Source organism: Lates calcarifer, linkage group LG13 (genome assembly GCF_001640805.2).
Source record: "Lates calcarifer isolate ASB-BC8 linkage group LG13, TLL_Latcal_v3, whole genome shotgun sequence".
NCBI lineage: Eukaryota > Metazoa > Chordata > Actinopteri > Centropomidae > Lates > Lates calcarifer.
The window spans coordinates 18,361,309-18,379,419 of NC_066845.1; the positions used below are offsets into that span (position 1 = coordinate 18,361,309).

Below are 18,111 nucleotides of genomic sequence, written 5' to 3' on the forward strand. Positions count from 1 at the left end.
CTTGGTGATTTCCAGGTTCTATCTCATTTCCCAACGTTTAAACTGTTATTTTGCTCAGGCACTATGTTAGACGGAACCGGGTCCTCGCTCTCTGCATTTTGAAACCGTCGCGGTGAGAAGACACCTAGCAACAGTAGCCGGGGAGAGAGGAGGAGGTGGGCATGGTACTATTAAAACGAGAATATTTAAACCAGCAGTGCATTACGGTCAGCTGCGGTACATGTTTACTGTTACATGTACGATACGAATACAAGAACAGTGTTTTTACTGCACGTAATAACGCATGCTATTGCTAACCGGTGGCTGGAGTGATTAGCTTCTTGCTTTGCTAAGCGGCTAACGACTGTTAGCATGCTTGTATCATGTAGCCAACGTCATTCAAATTTTCATTGCTTCCACCTTCAACGGATAGTGATCTGTAATAGCAGCTGCTGTTTGCCTCCGTTCTTGCACAAATGTCTTGAGAATCGTCATGTCTTGCTGTTTGGCTTGCCTCATACATGCCTGACCAAGTTAGCCTGTATATATGGGAATGTACCAACACAAATATTCTTGAGTATGGTTTTTATACCAACATGACATTACATTTTTTTTTTCTAAATAGCTAACGTGTAGTTAACCGGAAAACCAGACACTATGGTGCTGGGTTACCGTTTCCTTGGATTAGTCACGTCTGCTATGGGAGAGCATGATGCTACATTCACACCTTGAAGAAAGTACGTCAATGATAGAGACATAATGAAAAGTACATTTTAAGCAGCTTTCCGTGTTTTTTGATCACGGACCAGTAACCAGAAACTCATTTCGAGTGAAAGTTTATAAAACTTGTGTAAATGCCGTAAATAAATGGCCCTGATACAAAAAATGGTGTAGTGTAAAGGGAGTTCAGTGTTGGCGTTCTTCAGCATTGTACCGCGTGCCGGCGTAAGAAATCTCACAAATGACGCATTTTTTTCTCGCTGCTTAGAGTTTAAGAGCGAAATATAATTATATGATTAGTAATATAATTTTCTTTATGTTCAGTGCTTGTCACCTTCATGGCATCCAGGTTCGAGTTTTCCCACCGGTCTGGAATGCAGCGTGCGCCCTCCCTTGCAACTGAGCATGCGCAGAACATGTTGTAAACAATGAGACTATTCCAGACCGTCTCCAGCTTTGTGTCTATACAACAGTTTATCTGTACAAAACTAACAGCAGTTTTCCATAGCTCCGCGTATATTAAATAAAAATGTTCCTTGGTAAGTATAGGAACACATTTGTTACTAGATGTCATCACGTACACTTTGATTTTTATCGGCATCATCACCACGAAGACGTATCAAATTTGTTACGTTACAGCCCGAATGACATACTTGGGCGTGACAGCGTGCGAATGAACCGACTAATGTTGTTATAATTTATCCAGCTTTCTAAGCATTTGTACTCGCTGATATTCCAACCCAAACTGCATACTTTACTCTTAGATTTTCATCTGAGCAGTTTCCCTTATGCTAGCTTTGCCGGGCACATTCCCTGCCCGCTATAGCTGACTTGTTGGTTAGCAGGCTAGCTAGCAGATGCTAGTCTCACACAAGTGTGGCTGGTTCCGGTAAGATTATGTTGAGTTCATAATATGGGTATGTAGAATTTCAGTAGCACCTACTTTACTGTATTACATAGACGTATATTTTTTTAAAAATCGCGTAGCTGTTGAGCAAACACGAGCTTTGTGATAGATTTGTGTAGCCTACAGGGAACTGAAGGGCACTTGATATCAGTTTGTATTATGATTTTCCACGTGTGACTGCTTGTCCTAGAGAGGATATAATGTTAATGTACACATAGAGCAGTTGGTTTGCTCGTTATGAGGAATATCGAGGAAGGTAAAGACCAACTAAAACTCACTCTAAAGTTTCACCAACTTCTTGGTCAATGTGTAGATGCTAATTTTATGAATAATAACCAAGCCATAGTGTACATTCTATAATACCAAACTGAATGAACTTTGTGTTCAGACTGTTGAAAGCTAGACAGTATAAATAAATGATCAATTACTGTATGGTTGTTATTTAGCAAGAATGATAATTGAGCAAGAAAGACGGCAAAAAAGAGGATCTTCTGATGTTCATTTATAAACACAGTATCAATTTAGCAGTGCAGATTCACGTCATCTTGTCTAAATGATACTTACTCTATCTGGAAGTGTCAGTTTAAACTGACATTTATAAGTACGGGGGAGAAATCTGAATCTGTAACTGTGGTGTTGTGTTAATTGATACACCAAAATTGTATGTTATGATTCTTGATAATTTTTTAAAATTGAATATTAAAAGAGACCAATAATAAGCATGGTAGTTAGTATATTAACAATGGCTGTTCATGATTGCTAAAGTGTATTGTGTGGTGTGTTGCAGGGAGCTGAAGCATGGAGGCAGTTCTGAGCAGGCTGAGGGGGCTAAGTGCCGATGAACTGCGTGAGGAATTTGCCCGAGCAGACCTCAAGTGTGGCCCCATCACAGCTACCACCCGAGCCACCTTTGAAAGGAAGTTAGCCCGAGTCCTGGCAGGGTCAGAGAGCAGTGCCACTGAATCGGACAGCAGCTCTTCAGCAAGCATTTCGGGCAGTGCAGCCTCTGTTGCCGATCACGCCAACTCTGTGCTGTGTGCCACCTCAGCAGTTGCACCCACCGCTGCTGCCACAAGCAGCAGCCCCTCTGAGGCAGCCAGTGAAGAGTTGGACTTTGGCTATGGTATGGGTCTCAATCCTCCAGAGGAAGAGGAGATCTTAGTAAAGGCAACCTCAAACTGCTCTGCTGAAGGCAGTAACTTTCAGTCCAAAACAGAAACCCCTTCAAAGCCTGCACAAGTGTCCCCAACCTTTTATTATGGAGTATGTCCGCTGTGGGAGGATGTTTTGGCAAGAAACGGTAAGAGAGACTCTGCTTGTTACTTTGTAGTGTCATACAAATATTATTGTTCCTTACTGAGTGTAAACATAAGTCACAGAAGTGCTCAGGATCACTTGCCAGATTGTCTTAAAATTTAAGGAACTGCAGAAAAATGTTTCTTTAAGTATGGAAAAAAAATACATTCCAAACATGACTACATCTCTTAGGTACTTGTGAGTCGTTGTTTCACACTATCTGATTTTGAATTTGATAAAGGGATGGAAGGTTGCATAATATTTCCTGCCATAGTATCTGTACAATATATAACATCTAGCTAAAAATGATGGCTGCAACTATTATACTCTTTGTTGATTTTCTTCAAATAATTATTTTTGTCTATAAATGCAGATTATAACGCTCCAAAGCACAACAAGACTTATTCACGTTGCTTTTATTATCCAATTAACAACTCATACCCATATGCAGTTCACTATATTTGATAAGAAAAAGTATAAAATCACGTTTGAGAAGCTAGAACCATCAAATATTTAGTTTTTTTTTTCTTGAACAATTAGTTGATTAACAAAATAGTTCTTGATTGAGTTGTTGATCAACTGATGTATCAATTAATTGTTTCTAATTGTCTACTAAAAATCCAGATGAAATGAAAAACACAATAATACCACTTTATCTATAATCAGACAAATTTATCAACTGGAGACCATCTTGCATTGGGGTCACCCCAGCTGTGGCGTCTGTCAACATGTTGATATTTCAACTCATGAGTACTCTGTAGTCATCACTACATTATTACATGAATACTCAGTACTCATGGTCAGACCACACCCATCTTCAAACTTGGCCTTCATTTTAGTCTCAACTACACACCTGTAAAGTTTTGTGACTCTTATCTTGCATGGTTGTGACGCTATCGCAGTAACTAAATCTGTCCCTAGCCATGTAAAGACCTGTCGAGGCACTCATAGCCACCTCTGTGGTAGTTCCTGCTATAGCAGGTGTCTACAGGACCACATTTTATCATGATGATACACACACACACAGGCTCACATGGTGAAAACAATACCAGTCCTGCTGTCAAACAGCTGGTAATTACAGTAAGGTTGTTAAGAAAGATAGTATTTTCGTGCACTCAAAACCCTTAGGCTGAATTTAGTGCTACAGTGACACTTGCTTTAAGATTAAGGAGTTGATGTCTTCAAAAGACAAGATGCTGTAATTGTTAATATTCTCCTCCAGTCAGTAACAAATTATGTCCATGTTTCTTCAAACAGCAGTTTTAGATGTTTGTTCATTATTAGTTTTTTTTTTCTTCTTTCACACGTGTATATTGGTAGTGTTATGTGCTGTGATGCTTTCCTATAGTGTAAACAAAACCTGAAACAGAAACATGCTGAAAATGTAAATAAAGTTTAAATTCAAATATGAATAATAAGAAAATTATAAACAGAAGTTTTTTTCCTAAATGATTTGTTCCTCTTATTGTCTCACATGCTGAAAAACACTTTCAACTCCAGCGTCCCCTTTAACAGATCATCATGTTGCTTGTTTGTTTATTCATGATATCTACTGTGTGTGTTGTCCAGCTTCAGTATTTGTTTAGGAGTCTGGCATCCACATTTGTCTGTTAAGTGGATGAAAGCATTTGTTGCTTTTTCTGTGGTGCTAAGCGGCAGGGCAGTCGGACTGCCTGACCTCTCTGAAATAGAGTATTGATCTAAATTAATCTCGAGCTACTACAAAAATCAATTCTGTTAATGTTAATATGTCAGGGCAAGCTTTTGTAGCAACTGCACTTTGTAGATCCTCATCACACTATGATTTACAGGCTGACTGAACAGAAAGGAAAAGAATGCAAAAAATCCAATTCAATCACCACATAACATTAACAACCTGTAGTGAATGAAAAAAGAAAAACCTGATAGTCGTCATGTAGAACAATTAAAAATATGAAAAATGGCTAATTCTGACTTTGTATGTTTTTTTATCTATAGAGAGAGCACACGTATACACAGATAAGAAAGATGCCCTCCAAGCTGTAAAAATGATGAAGGGAGCCCGCTTCAAAGCCTTTCCCAACCGTGAGGATGCAGAGAAGTTTGCCAAGGGGATCTGTGACTATTTCCCCTCTCCCAACAAATCTACACCCTGTGTATCTCCTGTCAAACCAGGCCTGGTTATCAGTAAAGGTAAGTTGATATGATGTGTTAGACTTCACTGTAGAAATGTCCATAATCAGTATCCTCTCTTATACATTTTATTAGAAATTCAGCCTAGGTTTCATCAAGTTTTGATACACTGATCTTTTGGGGGCCACACAGTCACTTTTTCTGCTGTATTTGAATAATTTTACTGCCTTTTATTTTAAGTGCCATTTTTGAGCTAATCATTGTGATTTTCAATATGTTATTATAGTGGTTAGATGCATCATTCCTTCAGGTTTTGTCAAATTCAGGCCTGTAATAGCTGAGATATCATGTGACACAAACAGAAAAACAGATGCAGACAAATCTATAACCCCTGCTGCAGTGACCATGGAGCACACCACCCTTGAACAGTATTTGAGGTCTTCAACAGCAGCGCTCATCCGTCACTCTCTATTTCCTCTCCGTGCTAGACAACATGGAGGTGGATACCATCAACCGGGAGCGGGCCAACAGTTTCAAGAGCCCGCGTACCCAGGACTTGACCGCCAAACTGCGGAAAGCTGTGGAGAAGGGCGATGAGGTGGCTTTCAGTGAGCTGGTCTGGAGCAACCCACGCTATCTCATTGGCTCAGGTGATAATCCCACCATTGTGCAGGTGAGGACAAAAAGTAATTTCTCTGTGTACAGCCAGGTATCCCGAGGGATAAATAAAAGCTGTTGTTTGCAGCATTGTTTGAGCTTGTTGTTGTAGTACTGTTGTGGATTCTCAGACTATGTGGAAAGTCTTCAAAGATCCATATCCTGACTTGAATGTTGTCATTTATTGATACATAAACATGTTTTCCATATCAGCTAACCTCTCAGCTAATGCTTTTGTCAAGCTTTTGAGTTGCTAAGATGAAAACAGAAATATGACCTGGCACGTGTGCATGTAATGACATTTTTAAAAAAGTCCTCATAAAATTTCATGTAGTGCCAAGACTCTTTGTGAATGTACAATGCAAACTAGATTTTTGGGCCTAAAAAATAAGATAAACGTTTACCAACCATTGATTCTTAAGCCCTTGTCATTAAAAAATAAAATAATGATGGCTGATAAATCTCTAACTTCAACAGGTGAAGTTAAGGTCAGATGCTGCTTTTGGAAAAAATTAAGCATCCTTTCCTGTTGACAGGAGATTAAAGAGGATTATGTCCTGATCCTACACTTGTTCCACTGTTTTGTCTGGTTAGGAGGGCTGTCGATACAATGTCATGCATGTGGCGGCTAAGGAGAACCAGGCGGGCATCGCCCAGCTGCTGCTGGACACCTTGGAGAACCCAGAGTTCATGCGCCTCATGTACCCAGACGACCAGGAAGTCATGCTGCAGAAACGGATCCGCTACATTGTAGATCTTTACCTCAACACTCCAGATAAGGCTGTAAGTTCTTTTACCATACCAGCCAAACCAGACTAGATTAGATTCTTTCCAAAAGTAGTAAATGGGTTGTGCTCACACTGTATTTTGCTGTGTTTGTCTGCATGTTCCAGGGGTTTGAAACGCCACTCCACTTTGCCTGTAAGTTTGGGTGCCCAGATGTGGTTGATGTTCTGTGCTCACACCCTGACATCGAAAAGAACTGTAAGAACAAGGATGGCCAGAGGCCTTGTGATGTAAGGAGGTTTATTTTTCATCCTTATTTAACTCAACATAAATAACCCTTATTTAACATGCACACCACTCAGCATAGCCTTGGTTGTCATTGCTGGGTTTTAATGCACAGAGAGTTGGCAGCTTCTCAACCTTAAACAGTACTGCTGAACATTGACATCCTGGCAGTAGTTGCTGAGAGAGATACAGTTATGCTCACTCAGGTTTTGAAGCTGTGACCTTTTAGCTTGTTTTTCAAATCTTTTGGCAACAGTCCTTCAGTGCACATTGTAAGCTAAACTTAGATGAGCAAATTCTTTCCTCAGTTGATTCAGCAACAGCTGTATCTCTGTACATGTATTATTAACTGTTTATTTTTCCTCTTCACAGCTAATCTGTAGCAGAAAAAATAAAACCCAAGAAGTGAAACAAAAGATTATTGACTATTTGGAGGGTAAGAACACATATGTTTCTTAAAACAATAAAAGGTTTTGTTCCTCTTTTCTCCTGTTTCCTGAATGACACAGTCAAGAGCCATTTAGTGTACATTTATTCCTAGTAGTTTTATTATTAATTATATATCACATATATTATATAATAATAATCAATTATATATATATATATATATATATATATATATATATATATATTATAGATTTAGGATTTAGGGTAAAAATATCATTAACAGGTTGAGGTGCTTTGGGCTTTTGTCATGGGGTTAGTGTGGCTGGCTGTGCATTCCACTGAATGAACTACTGATAAGTTTGTATTTCAAATCACTGTAGTTGTATGATTTTGTTCAGTCCCCTGAGAGTCAGTCTGGGGTGTGAAAAAAAAAGTTGGATAAATAACAGTTGTAGTGTAAAATTGGTACTGTACTGAATTTGGTGTGTGAATGGCATTTGGCATGAAGTTCTGCACACTGTGTGTCTTTACTCAATGTCCTGTGCACAGACAAACAGCACCATAGGCAACACATCAAATGAAATTGTGTTTTGAGGTAGACTGCCAGCTTGAGGTTTGAGTCCCACTGTCTCATTTCTCTGTAAAATGCTGTGAATAAAAGTTGTCATCTAAAATTCTAACTGTTTGTTGTCTCACAGACCGCTGCTTTATCCCTTTGTTGAGGGCAACCGACAACACCTCTCAGCCCATCATTGGTGCCCCATGGTCACCTGAGTCCTCAGAAAGTCTCTCGCTGATTCAGCGGCACACAAGAAGCCCCATGGATCCACTGATGACTGTCACAGCCTTTGCAGGCCCCCTGAGCCCTTCTAAAGCAAGTTCTTTACCTAAACACTTGTGTCTTTCTGCATGTTTCAGCAAATCATGTCATAAAGTGGTGATGTTTTAGGGACCAAAACAGGTTTTATTGGCATAATTTGAAATATGTCTTGGCTAGAAAATATAACCTTCTCCCGTAGGCAGAAGACTTTCGACGGTTCTGGAAGACGCCACCCAGAGACCGAGCCAACGTTTTTCATGACATCCTCAAGTCTGATCCTGACCGTGGGGCAGAGAGAGTGGGCAGGTAAGACCAACATACTAACCTGTACGTTTCTGATTGTCACCTGCCTTTCCTGAGAGGTAAATGAAATAACAGTTTGCAGAGATATTATGATTCTACTGCATGGCAATATTACTGTTTCATTCATTGCTGTTGATACATGAAGTGAATACACTGGAGGCATTACTTTTTGCGTCAGCAGGATAAACATGTCTTTGGGGATTATGAGCAAGGCCATGTGTTATACACCCTGGATTCAAATCTGGTTCATCCTTTGTTCCATGTCATCTTCACTCAGTTTCTCACAATTCCTTTCAGCCTTCATTGCCTGAACTCAACAGCAAAATTAAACTGAGAATAAACATCAAATTAGTACTAGAACTGACTCTGAAGAACCTTAATTTGTTGTTCAGATGTGTGTCTGCAGTATTACTGTCTTTAAGTGTGTAGCATAAGAAAATATTTGATATAACATGAAAAATCTGATAAATGGTCCACTACCACTATGATAGCAAGTTATTCTCAGACATAAATCAGTTTATAAAATTGCAGAGTAATTCAGTCTTATGTGTACTTTTGAGTCAGTCAGTGAAAGGTACAGCTTATGTGCTCCAGGAACTATGAAAACACCAGTATTTTTGACTTCTAAATACAGAGATATGGCTCTTTTGTATGTGAAATAATCAAAGTAATAAGTGCTCCTCTGTCTACAGAGATCTGGCTCATGAGATGGGCCACCCATGGGCTGAATATTGGGATTTCCTGGACAGTTTTGTTGATCTGTCATCAACTGAAGGGCTCAGAAAGCTGGAGGAATACCTGAGCAAGAGGGACTTCAGCCCGCGGGCTCATGAGGAGGCTGGGGAGAACGAGACCAGCAACAGGTTCAAAAGCCCCTCTCCAGGTATGTTCACCCATTCTACAAGTCACCTGCTCTGCAAGTCTAGAAAAAGTATAAATTGCTGAGATCTGAACATTCTAGATATGCTTCCTGACTGAATGTGACATTGCTGTGTATGTTGTCAGATGTAGCCTCTTGTTAGGTATGTAATAAAGTGGCACAGAGATTACATATTTTTGTAGGCATCACCTTGGTTCCCTCAACAAAAAGCCAATGGGATTTTTTTCATTGGGTTTTGGATTATTGCAGAAAATAAGCTCTGTGATGAACAAAAGTATCTAACCAAAATCCCATTCAAAAAATCAATTGTGCTAAAATGCAAACTTATTTCTGGGTTTTAGGACTCATTCTTGCACCACTCTTTAGACAAAGCCTTTTGCAAAACTACATAATCTGCTGCTGTGAAGAATTATCTGATAAATTCACAGTGTAGCAATGACTAGTTACCAGTCTGTTTTGGTGACTCATCATCCCTGGTTGCAGGCAAGCCCAAAAAGTTCTGCAACTCCATCTCTGTTGGTGCCTTCCTAGATGAGGGTGATGACATCAGCCTTGAGGAAATGAAGAACCGGCAGAACGCAGCACTCACCAGCATTACCTCCTCTGCTGCATCCAAGGACGGCCTGAAAGGAGCAGTGGGCGGCCGTGAGTTCCACATCCTGCCCATTGCACTGCACCACCGCGGGGCCGACCTGATTGAGACGGCGGCTGAGCAGGATCTGCTGTGCTGCTGCGATGACGGCCTTCTGTCGCCCGGTGTCGTCTGCAAAAATGGGGTGTGCTCCTCCTCCAGAGACAGGACTCACAATGGAGACAAGGTGTCCCCCCGCACTTCCCCGTCCTCCTCCTGCCTGTCACCCATCTCCAACCTCATGGTGGAGTTTGAGCGTATGTCACTGCAAGAGCCACTGGACAGCCCCACCAGCTGCAGGGAGAGGAGGAGCAGTGGCGGGAGCCGGCACAGGGACGTCCGGGACTCCTACAGCTCCTCCTCAGCCACAGACCTGAGTTCCGGGCTGAACCGCCTGTCTCTCGGTCACAGCAGTCAGGACGGCGAGGCCTTGGAAGGTCCGAGCTGGAGAACAGAGGGAGGGGGGGCAGAGGAGAGGCGCAGCAGTGGCAGCTCAGAGGAGTACTTTGAAGCAGAGGAGAGCCTGGAGGTGTTGGGCAGGACTAGGGGGTCAGTAACAGGGGGGCGCAACTTTTGTGCTAGGTCCAAGTCATGGGACCATGGGGGGAGGGACCTGAGCAGCTCAGGATCCTCTGGGTCTTCCTATAAGTCCTTAGATAACTCCCATGAGTTCCTACCCAGGACTCCACCACACATTAGAAGAGGACTTTTCATCGATGGGTGAGTCACACTGGTGTCTCTGCAGAGGGCAGAATGGAGTTATACCTTGACCAATTTTACAAAATGCCTCTTATAATGTTTCCTTAGATGATGTGGTTGTGTCATATTGTAATTAGTGATGATTAGCTAACCCTCTCTGTTCTTATGGGGCAATCCCTTTTTCTCAGCTAATTCTATCTACCACTGATTATTAGGGAAATGTCACAGACAGCCAGTTACAAAAAAGTTTGATGATCCCCATCTTACAAGTTACAATAACAATGAGTAGCTACAGTACCTGCATGTGTCATTAATTGTCCATGTCTTCACAGGGATTCACCAACCAAGTTGGACAGAGAGGTCTTGTCTGCAATAGAAGGCATAGACGTCGATCCCCAGAAGTATCCCAGCATTCATAAATGGAAGAGCACAATGACGTCGTACTCTGCATCAGACATGCAGAGGTTAGTAAATTAAAAGCCGAAATACTATTTCTACCACCATAAATATTTATGGTGTAGGTAAACATTTCGTTTCAGTGATCATTTGGTCAGAGAAATGCAGACTCTCATGAGGGACTGTGATATCATTGATGCTTACATATCATTACATATGTACAGTCTTTGTGTTACTGTTTTTTTTAAAATATCTTTTGAATGTTGTCTGAAGTGTTAATATACAGAGAAAGAATGGTTTGGCAACAGTACTGAAACTCCAGAGCTGTCCCTTAAAATCCAGACAACAGAAATTGGGCAACATAGAGACAGAGTGACCAATATTTGATTCATCTGTAAAAGTGTCACTTATGATAGATTATAATACTCCTCTAATTGACAGAAATGATGGTCACATATTTTCACAAAGAAGAGGATTAAGAATGGTTGGTAAAGCAGAAATTCCACAGAGAAGGTTTTTCAGTTTTTTAGAAGTTTTGAGATTACAGTCACAAGACATTTTAGGAATTAGTAGTGAAGTGAAACATGAGAAACATGTTAAAGATAATCAGTTCTCAAAGGGTTAGTGCTGTTGATTGTGGTCAATTTGTGCATTGGGGCATCTTATCTGTACTAATTTACCGTTGAGTGTTGTTGTTGAACGCTGTAACTGTAACTACTGACTGGTGTTGATGTGTGTCGTCTAGCTGGCCCAGCCCTGTGGTGGTAAAACCACGACTCAGGATGCAGCATCAGACTCCTGGCTCCCCCGTCAGCGGCCTGATGTCTCCCACTGGTCGCTTCAGTCCTGCCCGGCACGCTGCCTCGCCAGACTTCAGCCCCAGCCGTTACAGCCCTGCCAATGCTAGCTACATCCAGCGCATCCGCCTCAAGCACTTGAATGAGCCGCCAATCTAACTGCCCACTCCTCCCTCTGTCTCCTACCACTGCGGCCATACCCGTCTCCAAACCCCAAACCCCACCCCTCCCTCCCCACTACAAACCCAGCTGCACCAAGGTGACTACACCAGAGCTCAGAAACCACATACCTAACAGAAATATGCACAAGTGTCTGGAAGATTTGTATTAATGATGTATGGTACTACTCCTATGTAATACAGGAATTCTCATCACGTTGGGTTGTGATGTACACTCAAGACTTTAAAAAGGAAAAAAAAAGAAACCTTGATAATTTATGTACTGTATGGGTGTGGACCATGTTGAATTGACGGTAATGTTATTTGTGGCAAGTGTGAAGCACCTGTAGTCAACTTTTTTGAATATCGTGAATTCAAGCCGCACTCCCCAAAGTTAGTTGGTCACTAAAACCTTAGTGTGGAATCCTCAAAAGGATTCTGTCACTGAGGATGTTCTTAAAAAAAAGTAAAATGTCAATATTTTAAAAATTATTTTTTGTATGTTGGTCAGTAGCACAAAATTTAAATGTTTTTATTAATGGTGTTAAAACCAACTGCCATTTCCTATGTTTCTCCTCAGTTCAGGAATTGCCTTAATTTTCTGAAGTGATGGACCAGTTCTCTGTCAGTTTGCGTCCGTCACAGATGATTATGGTAAACATGGGAAAAACTGATAAGACTGAGATCTTCCATGTTTTATTTTGTTCTTCAATAAATGCATACATTTTCGATCTTTTCTCGGTGGTTCCTGGACATGTCTTGACTTTTCCTTTCAGCCACTAATGGCGGCCTTAGACTGCAATTTTTATTTTATTTTTTTTCTCTGAAATATCTTTCAATCATAAACATCTCCCACAATGTATGAGTAAGAAAACACACCCATCAGTAAACTATATTTTCAAATCTCTCTTGTCTGGGCTTAACTCTAAAAATTTGCTCAGTCTGAGACCACCTTAAAACTTAATGCGGATTTTTAACCACTGTGGGGCAGAAAGGCTCCAAAACTAACTCAACAGCAACAAAACCGGGATATATTTAATAGCTTGCTGTGGCCTATTGTGGCCATCTTGTTAACAAAGAACTGCCTTAAGCTTATAGAAAACACACTTGATTGGCTGAGAGCTGCATAGAGCTGGATGTTGATTTCCACTGGGGATAGTAGTACTCTCAGCCATTTTCACATTACAAATACTAATTTGATTCTGTGTTAATTTCAAAATTAGGGCTTAATAGAGTTTTAATGCCTAAAGTTATTTATCAGGAATCTCAAATTGGCCAACAGTGAACTCATGCACACATTTGCAGGTTCCTGTAGTTCTACACATCAAATCTAATGGTGGGAACCTGCTGTATCCAAATTATTTGTAACTTAGGGAAGCTATGTCTGGGACAAAAAAGCCAATCATTTTGAATATTCAGATTGCCACTCTACTTAGGTTGAGAGAAACAAGTGTTCTGAATGTAAATTTTTGTGAACTAAACCTTTATCTGAGAGCACAAACTACTTCACTGAGAAGATTGTATCGTCATCCTCGTGCTCTCAGGTGACAACAGATCTAATTCTGGTCGCTGAATGTTTATGAATGTGGAACTTTGCAAAAATGCACCTAAACAACTTAAAAACATGCTTCTTGTGCTTTTAGCATTCTGTGCTTTATTAAAAATTAACTTTAATGGTGAATTCTCTTTCTGTATGTCTAGATCTCATTTGCTTTCAACTAATCAATAAAACATCACTCCTACTTTACTGCCAGTGTGTCTGTGTGCTTTTCTAAACTTAGTTCTGTGGCAGTATTATCAGCAACAAAGAAAGAACATCATGTGGCAGACACTGTGGCATTCATAATTGTACTTTATTTACTACAGCTGCACTATACAACACACAATCCTCACTTCAGAGTACTGTAATGACATGTAAAGCTAACAGCACTTGCATTTACAATAGCTATACAAATACAACTTTTTTTGGTTTAAAAATCAGTCACTTGTGAAAAACCCTCAGTTACATTCAGGAGGAGTTGCTATGCAGCTGTTAATCACTTCTGCTGGCAATCTATGGCACTGAAGTAATCACAACAACACCACAGAGTCTTACTACATGATGGTAGTTCAGTTACAAAATAATAACATCAAAAGTAATTTTCAAGACACTTAAGGAGAAAACTGAGCTTTGACCCTGTGGCCGACCCGAGTCCCGGAAACCTGCCGTGTGTGGGGCCATCAGGTCCGTGTTAGTTTGTCTGGGGGCATGAATCCTGCGTCTCCCAGAGTTCTGAGGGCCACCCTGCCGCTAGGTCGAATGGTGAGCCATGTGATGCTCCCATTGTTCAAGCCCATACGTAACCAGCCCTCTGGAGGAAACTGCAGAGCCCTGAGAGAACAAAAGACAAGATATGAGCAACTGAGAAAAAGCATGTCAGTAGTGAAGCTACTACATATTTACAGGGCACTTATTTCATTATTTGTGTGTGACATTACCAATAAATGCTCATTTGGAGGATATCAAACTCTCATTACTAATTACATGTACTAAATATCACCTTTAACCAAAAGCACAGGACAAGCAGTCACCAAGAAATGCACAGGGTTGTATGTAGCAGCTGCAATATTTACATTAAACAGGAACTTTCCTTTAAGGATTCGGGTAAGAGCACAGTGACACAACTGAGGCACAAATTCAGTCTTAAAATCTTATGAGACTAACTGCAGCATAGTTTAAACACAATGGTTAGCAAAGCAAGAAGGACACACTCTGGCCTTGGCTGAGCTGTGACCACCATGTCCGCTGGCGACACAAACCTGCAAACAAAATAACGGATGACATTGGCATGACACACGATGATCTCATAGCTGTCCTCCTTCTGCTTGGGGTCAGCCCGGTGGATGTAGCGGCGGAAGGCTGCCTCAATGCGAGCTCCATCTTCATGGTACTGCTGGAGGACGGTAGAGAGGTTGAAAGCCACCCTTGTCACATGAAAGAGGTTCTGTCTGAACCCCTCAGTCAGTACAGAGTCAGTACATGATGCATGAATGTATGAAGAGTTCCATTCCAAAATAAGGCCAACCATATGGAAAACATTCCTTCTGATAAACACTTATGGCAGAGGACTGCTGCTGCTCTGCTTTCTGTAGGAAATTAAAGTGGCTATACCAACATTCATATTAATGATTCAATTACTTCAAACATTTAGATTAAGGTATTACTGATTAAGAAGTTTACATGGGCTGTTTAAAGGATTTATAATCCTGTTTTCCAATTATGTCTTTCTGTCATGGTGCTGCCATGTTCTAAGCTCTTCTTATAGATGGATGTTTTCCAAGATAAAAAAACTCAACAATGTATCTTTCTAGAAACAAAGTCCTGGTTAGTCTGGATAATCCACAGACCTCACTGTCAATAGTCTCCTTTGTAACCTCTTTTACTGAAGGTGGTGGGATCCATAGTTTATCCACAGTAACCAATGCAGTGTTTTTGGAAAAGCACATCCTGTTACTGCTGAGTTTTTCAAATGTTATTTTTCAAAGCTGTGAAAACTAACAAACTACCAGCATGAAAGTCATTTCTGCAGTTGGGTGAACCAATGCTAAGTTGCTAAGTAATAAAATAACCTGTACCAGCTAAATACACAACTGGTAATCTAACAATGGCAAATTCTTTCAAATAAGTAAAATGTGATGAAAAAGACTGATCCACAGCTGGCAGACTCCCTTTGACGTTGGCATTTTGGAAATTAACTCCTATGGTCCATTCCTGTGGCTTTGCACTGATGTATTGGCTGATTTTTGCAACTGTAAGCCTAAACAAGCACTTGACAGGACACCTGCACAGACATGTGGGCGGCACAAAGTAATCTAAACACAGATATGCCAATACAAAACATCTGGCCTACAGCCCACTCTAGAGGTAGAGCAGGAGTAGCTTCTCTCACCACAGCATCGGGCTTCCAGTGAGTGACGGGTGGAACCGGCTCAATAGGCGCACCCTCTCTCAGCAAATCACAGCTCACCAGCTCCACTCCTGGACCCGTACGACATTTGAGGCACAGAAAAAAATGTTAATATATTTTGTAATGTTCAGCATTTCTACACCAGGTACTATACAGAACCTGCATTGCTAAAAAGGAAATAGTGACAGAAACAACATAGATCAATATAATATGAATAATAAATGTTATGTATTCATAGACAACAGGCTAAACACTTTTCCCAACTTGGAGAGGTAAGAAGTCTGGGTGCAGCACTTAAAGCAGGATGGTATCTATTGACTACCTGGAAGATGTTTGCTGATGATATTTGCAGTCTCAGTGGCCCTGGCCATGCTGGAGTGAATCAGAACATCGTACTTCAGTCCCAGTGCAGCTAATCTCTGGCCAGTCAACTCGGCCTGCTCACGACCTGGAAGTGGAAACAGCGGTCATTATCACAAATGACTGATCTGTCAGATCTGTCACCAAGATGTTGGATAAAATTTGGTTGTGACACCGAGTAGAAGAAGGGATATTCTCTCCCACACAGAGACAGAGCAGCCTACAACAGGGCTAGTCACAAACATGTATGTGAATGTCTTGACTGAAATTAGTCCTCCAGACTGCTGTGAGGTATAACTCACACTAAGTGACATGAGGGGAAAACTTAACTAGCCACTGAATAACAATACCTAATGGAGTGAGGATCCTCTCCTTGTCGCTGCTCCCACTCAGGTTGTATTGGGAGTGTCTGATGAGGAGAATATTGCGTGTAGCTTTGGGTTTGCCGTTGTCCTGCTCAGAGGTGGGGTCCTCAGTTGCACTCTCTTTCTTCTTCCCGTTAGACAGTACAGATGGGTCTCTCCTGAACAGAGATAAGACATGACGTGATCTTGAGATTAGAAGTGGCTTTGTCTCACATGGTTAACTTGAAGCATGAACAATTAGGTTAACACAACTATGATTTAAGAGGACTATCTGTACGAAAGAACTGGCATACATCCAGTTTAGAAGAATCCCTGCGCCGAACTCTACTCAAAAAAGTAACTATTTATAGTTGGGTGGCGTGTCAGCAACAGTGTAGCTCTGAGAATTAGGATCACGAAATCACACAAATCCTCTAGGTCCATCCTCAGATTCGGCATGCATTCAAAACGCCGAGTTTCTCAATACATTAACTTTAGTCTAATGTGTTCTTTTACCAAAATCAACCTACAGGTCACCACGGTAGATAGTCTTGGTGGATAAACTGATGTATATTTGACAGAGGTTTGGAGTGACGTTTCATCCATTAAAAAAGTGGAAAAGTGGAAATGTGGGGAATATAACAGTACTGGCTAGGTTCAAATAACCAGTCAAAAGACAACACCTGTAGAGGCACATACTTATCCCAGTTAAAGTCCCAGGCGTGTCCAGTCGGGGCTGGTGTGTGGTTGGTAGGTGTCCACGCCGGCTGCGCAGCTCGAAGAACGGTGAATCTTGACCACCGACTGGTCGCCTCTCCGCGCTGCTCTCCAAAGTATCCCCGAGAGTCAGCAGCGGCAGCCGCGAACACCAGCACGGCAGAGCCTCCGGCGAGCCCACAAATAAGTTTAAAAGTTTTCCTGTACGACATCCTGCGAGTCGCCGAGGAAGCACACTACTGCTAGCTAATTAGCTCAGTTTAACCGATCTACCGTCAACGAGGAGTAACGATATCTGTCTTCGCAAATGTATGGCTTCTTTTTGCTAAATGGTGTTTGGCTGTTAATTCCAACTCCAGCAAGTAAAAACAAAATACCCGTGCTGTGGCACAGATATATCCTGGGCAGCGGATCTTGGCTACAAAGTAAAAACACAGACATACAACGGACAGCAAGCTAATCCGTTTCCTACAATTATTACGGTAGCCCGCCGTAGCCAAAACAATCGGCTTTCGCTTTTCACATAAGCCCCGAAGTGTGCCACGTGAGGGCGCTCTAATCCCTACATATGTAGTAGTAGCTACAGCGTAGTAGATCTCAGTATTACCCGCTCTCTGGTGAAGAGGCATTATAGACTCCATTCAGCATGGAACAATTCAGTGGGCCAAAGTGTATGAAACACTGGTTTACATTTTACTGCCACACAATTCAGCACATAATTTATATGACATTTCAACACTCACACACCTTACGACCCCCCAGAAGTTTTCCATGGACTACGTTATTGACAGGAGACAAAGAGAGAAACAAGTAAAGTCATTTTAACAACTGAATTTTCATTTAAATCCGAGCCGTCTAGCATACAATAACTGTGCCGAAATTAAGACTCGAAGAAGACACGCTGTCAAATATGTCATAATTGGATTGGACGAGTATTTACGCTTATAGTTGAGCAAAGCAAAATGAAACTAACAGATTCTAAATGGAGTT

General features: G+C 41.3%; 2 protein-coding genes across 11 annotated transcripts; one reads left to right on the forward strand and one right to left on the reverse strand.

Moving 5' to 3' along the window:
• The first annotated feature begins 78 nt into the window (after positions 1-78).
• On the forward strand, positions 79-12,489 carry ankle2 (ankyrin repeat and LEM domain containing 2). 7 transcript variants are annotated; one of them, XM_051075042.1, is made up of 13 exons: positions 79-155; positions 2,394-2,906; positions 4,880-5,074; positions 5,503-5,687; positions 6,266-6,454; positions 6,565-6,687; positions 7,055-7,118; positions 7,768-7,947; positions 8,093-8,195; positions 8,885-9,075; positions 9,556-10,423; positions 10,735-10,866; positions 11,544-12,489. In XM_051075042.1, the coding sequence occupies exons 2-13, from the start codon at positions 2,405-2,407 to the stop codon at positions 11,752-11,754; spliced, it is 2,943 nt and encodes a 980-aa protein (XP_050930999.1). In that variant the 5' UTR covers positions 79-155; positions 2,394-2,404; the 3' UTR covers positions 11,755-12,489. The 7 variants fall into 7 exon arrangements, with proteins under 7 accessions (XP_050930999.1, XP_050931000.1, XP_050931002.1 ...); XM_051075043.1 differs by having other exon boundaries at positions 87-164; XM_051075045.1 differs by lacking the exon at positions 79-155 and adding an exon at positions 534-716.
• Positions 12,490-13,587: 1,098 nt separating this feature from the next.
• Positions 13,588-17,620, reverse strand: pgam5 (PGAM family member 5, serine/threonine protein phosphatase, mitochondrial). 4 transcript variants are annotated; one of them, XM_018668476.2, is made up of 6 exons: positions 17,104-17,620; positions 16,411-16,583; positions 16,023-16,148; positions 15,683-15,771; positions 14,553-14,686; positions 13,588-14,124 (listed from the first exon to the last, which is right to left on the reverse strand). In XM_018668476.2, the coding sequence occupies exons 1-6, from the start codon at positions 17,331-17,333 to the stop codon at positions 13,974-13,976; spliced, it is 903 nt and encodes a 300-aa protein (XP_018523992.1). In that variant the 5' UTR covers positions 17,334-17,620; the 3' UTR covers positions 13,588-13,973. The 4 variants fall into 4 exon arrangements, with proteins under 4 accessions (XP_018523992.1, XP_018523993.1, XP_050931006.1 ...); XM_018668477.2 differs by having other exon boundaries at positions 14,553-14,683; positions 17,104-17,619; XM_051075049.1 differs by having other exon boundaries at positions 14,553-14,683; positions 15,683-15,775; positions 16,021-16,148; positions 17,104-17,619.
• Positions 17,621-18,111: the final 491 nt, after the last annotated feature.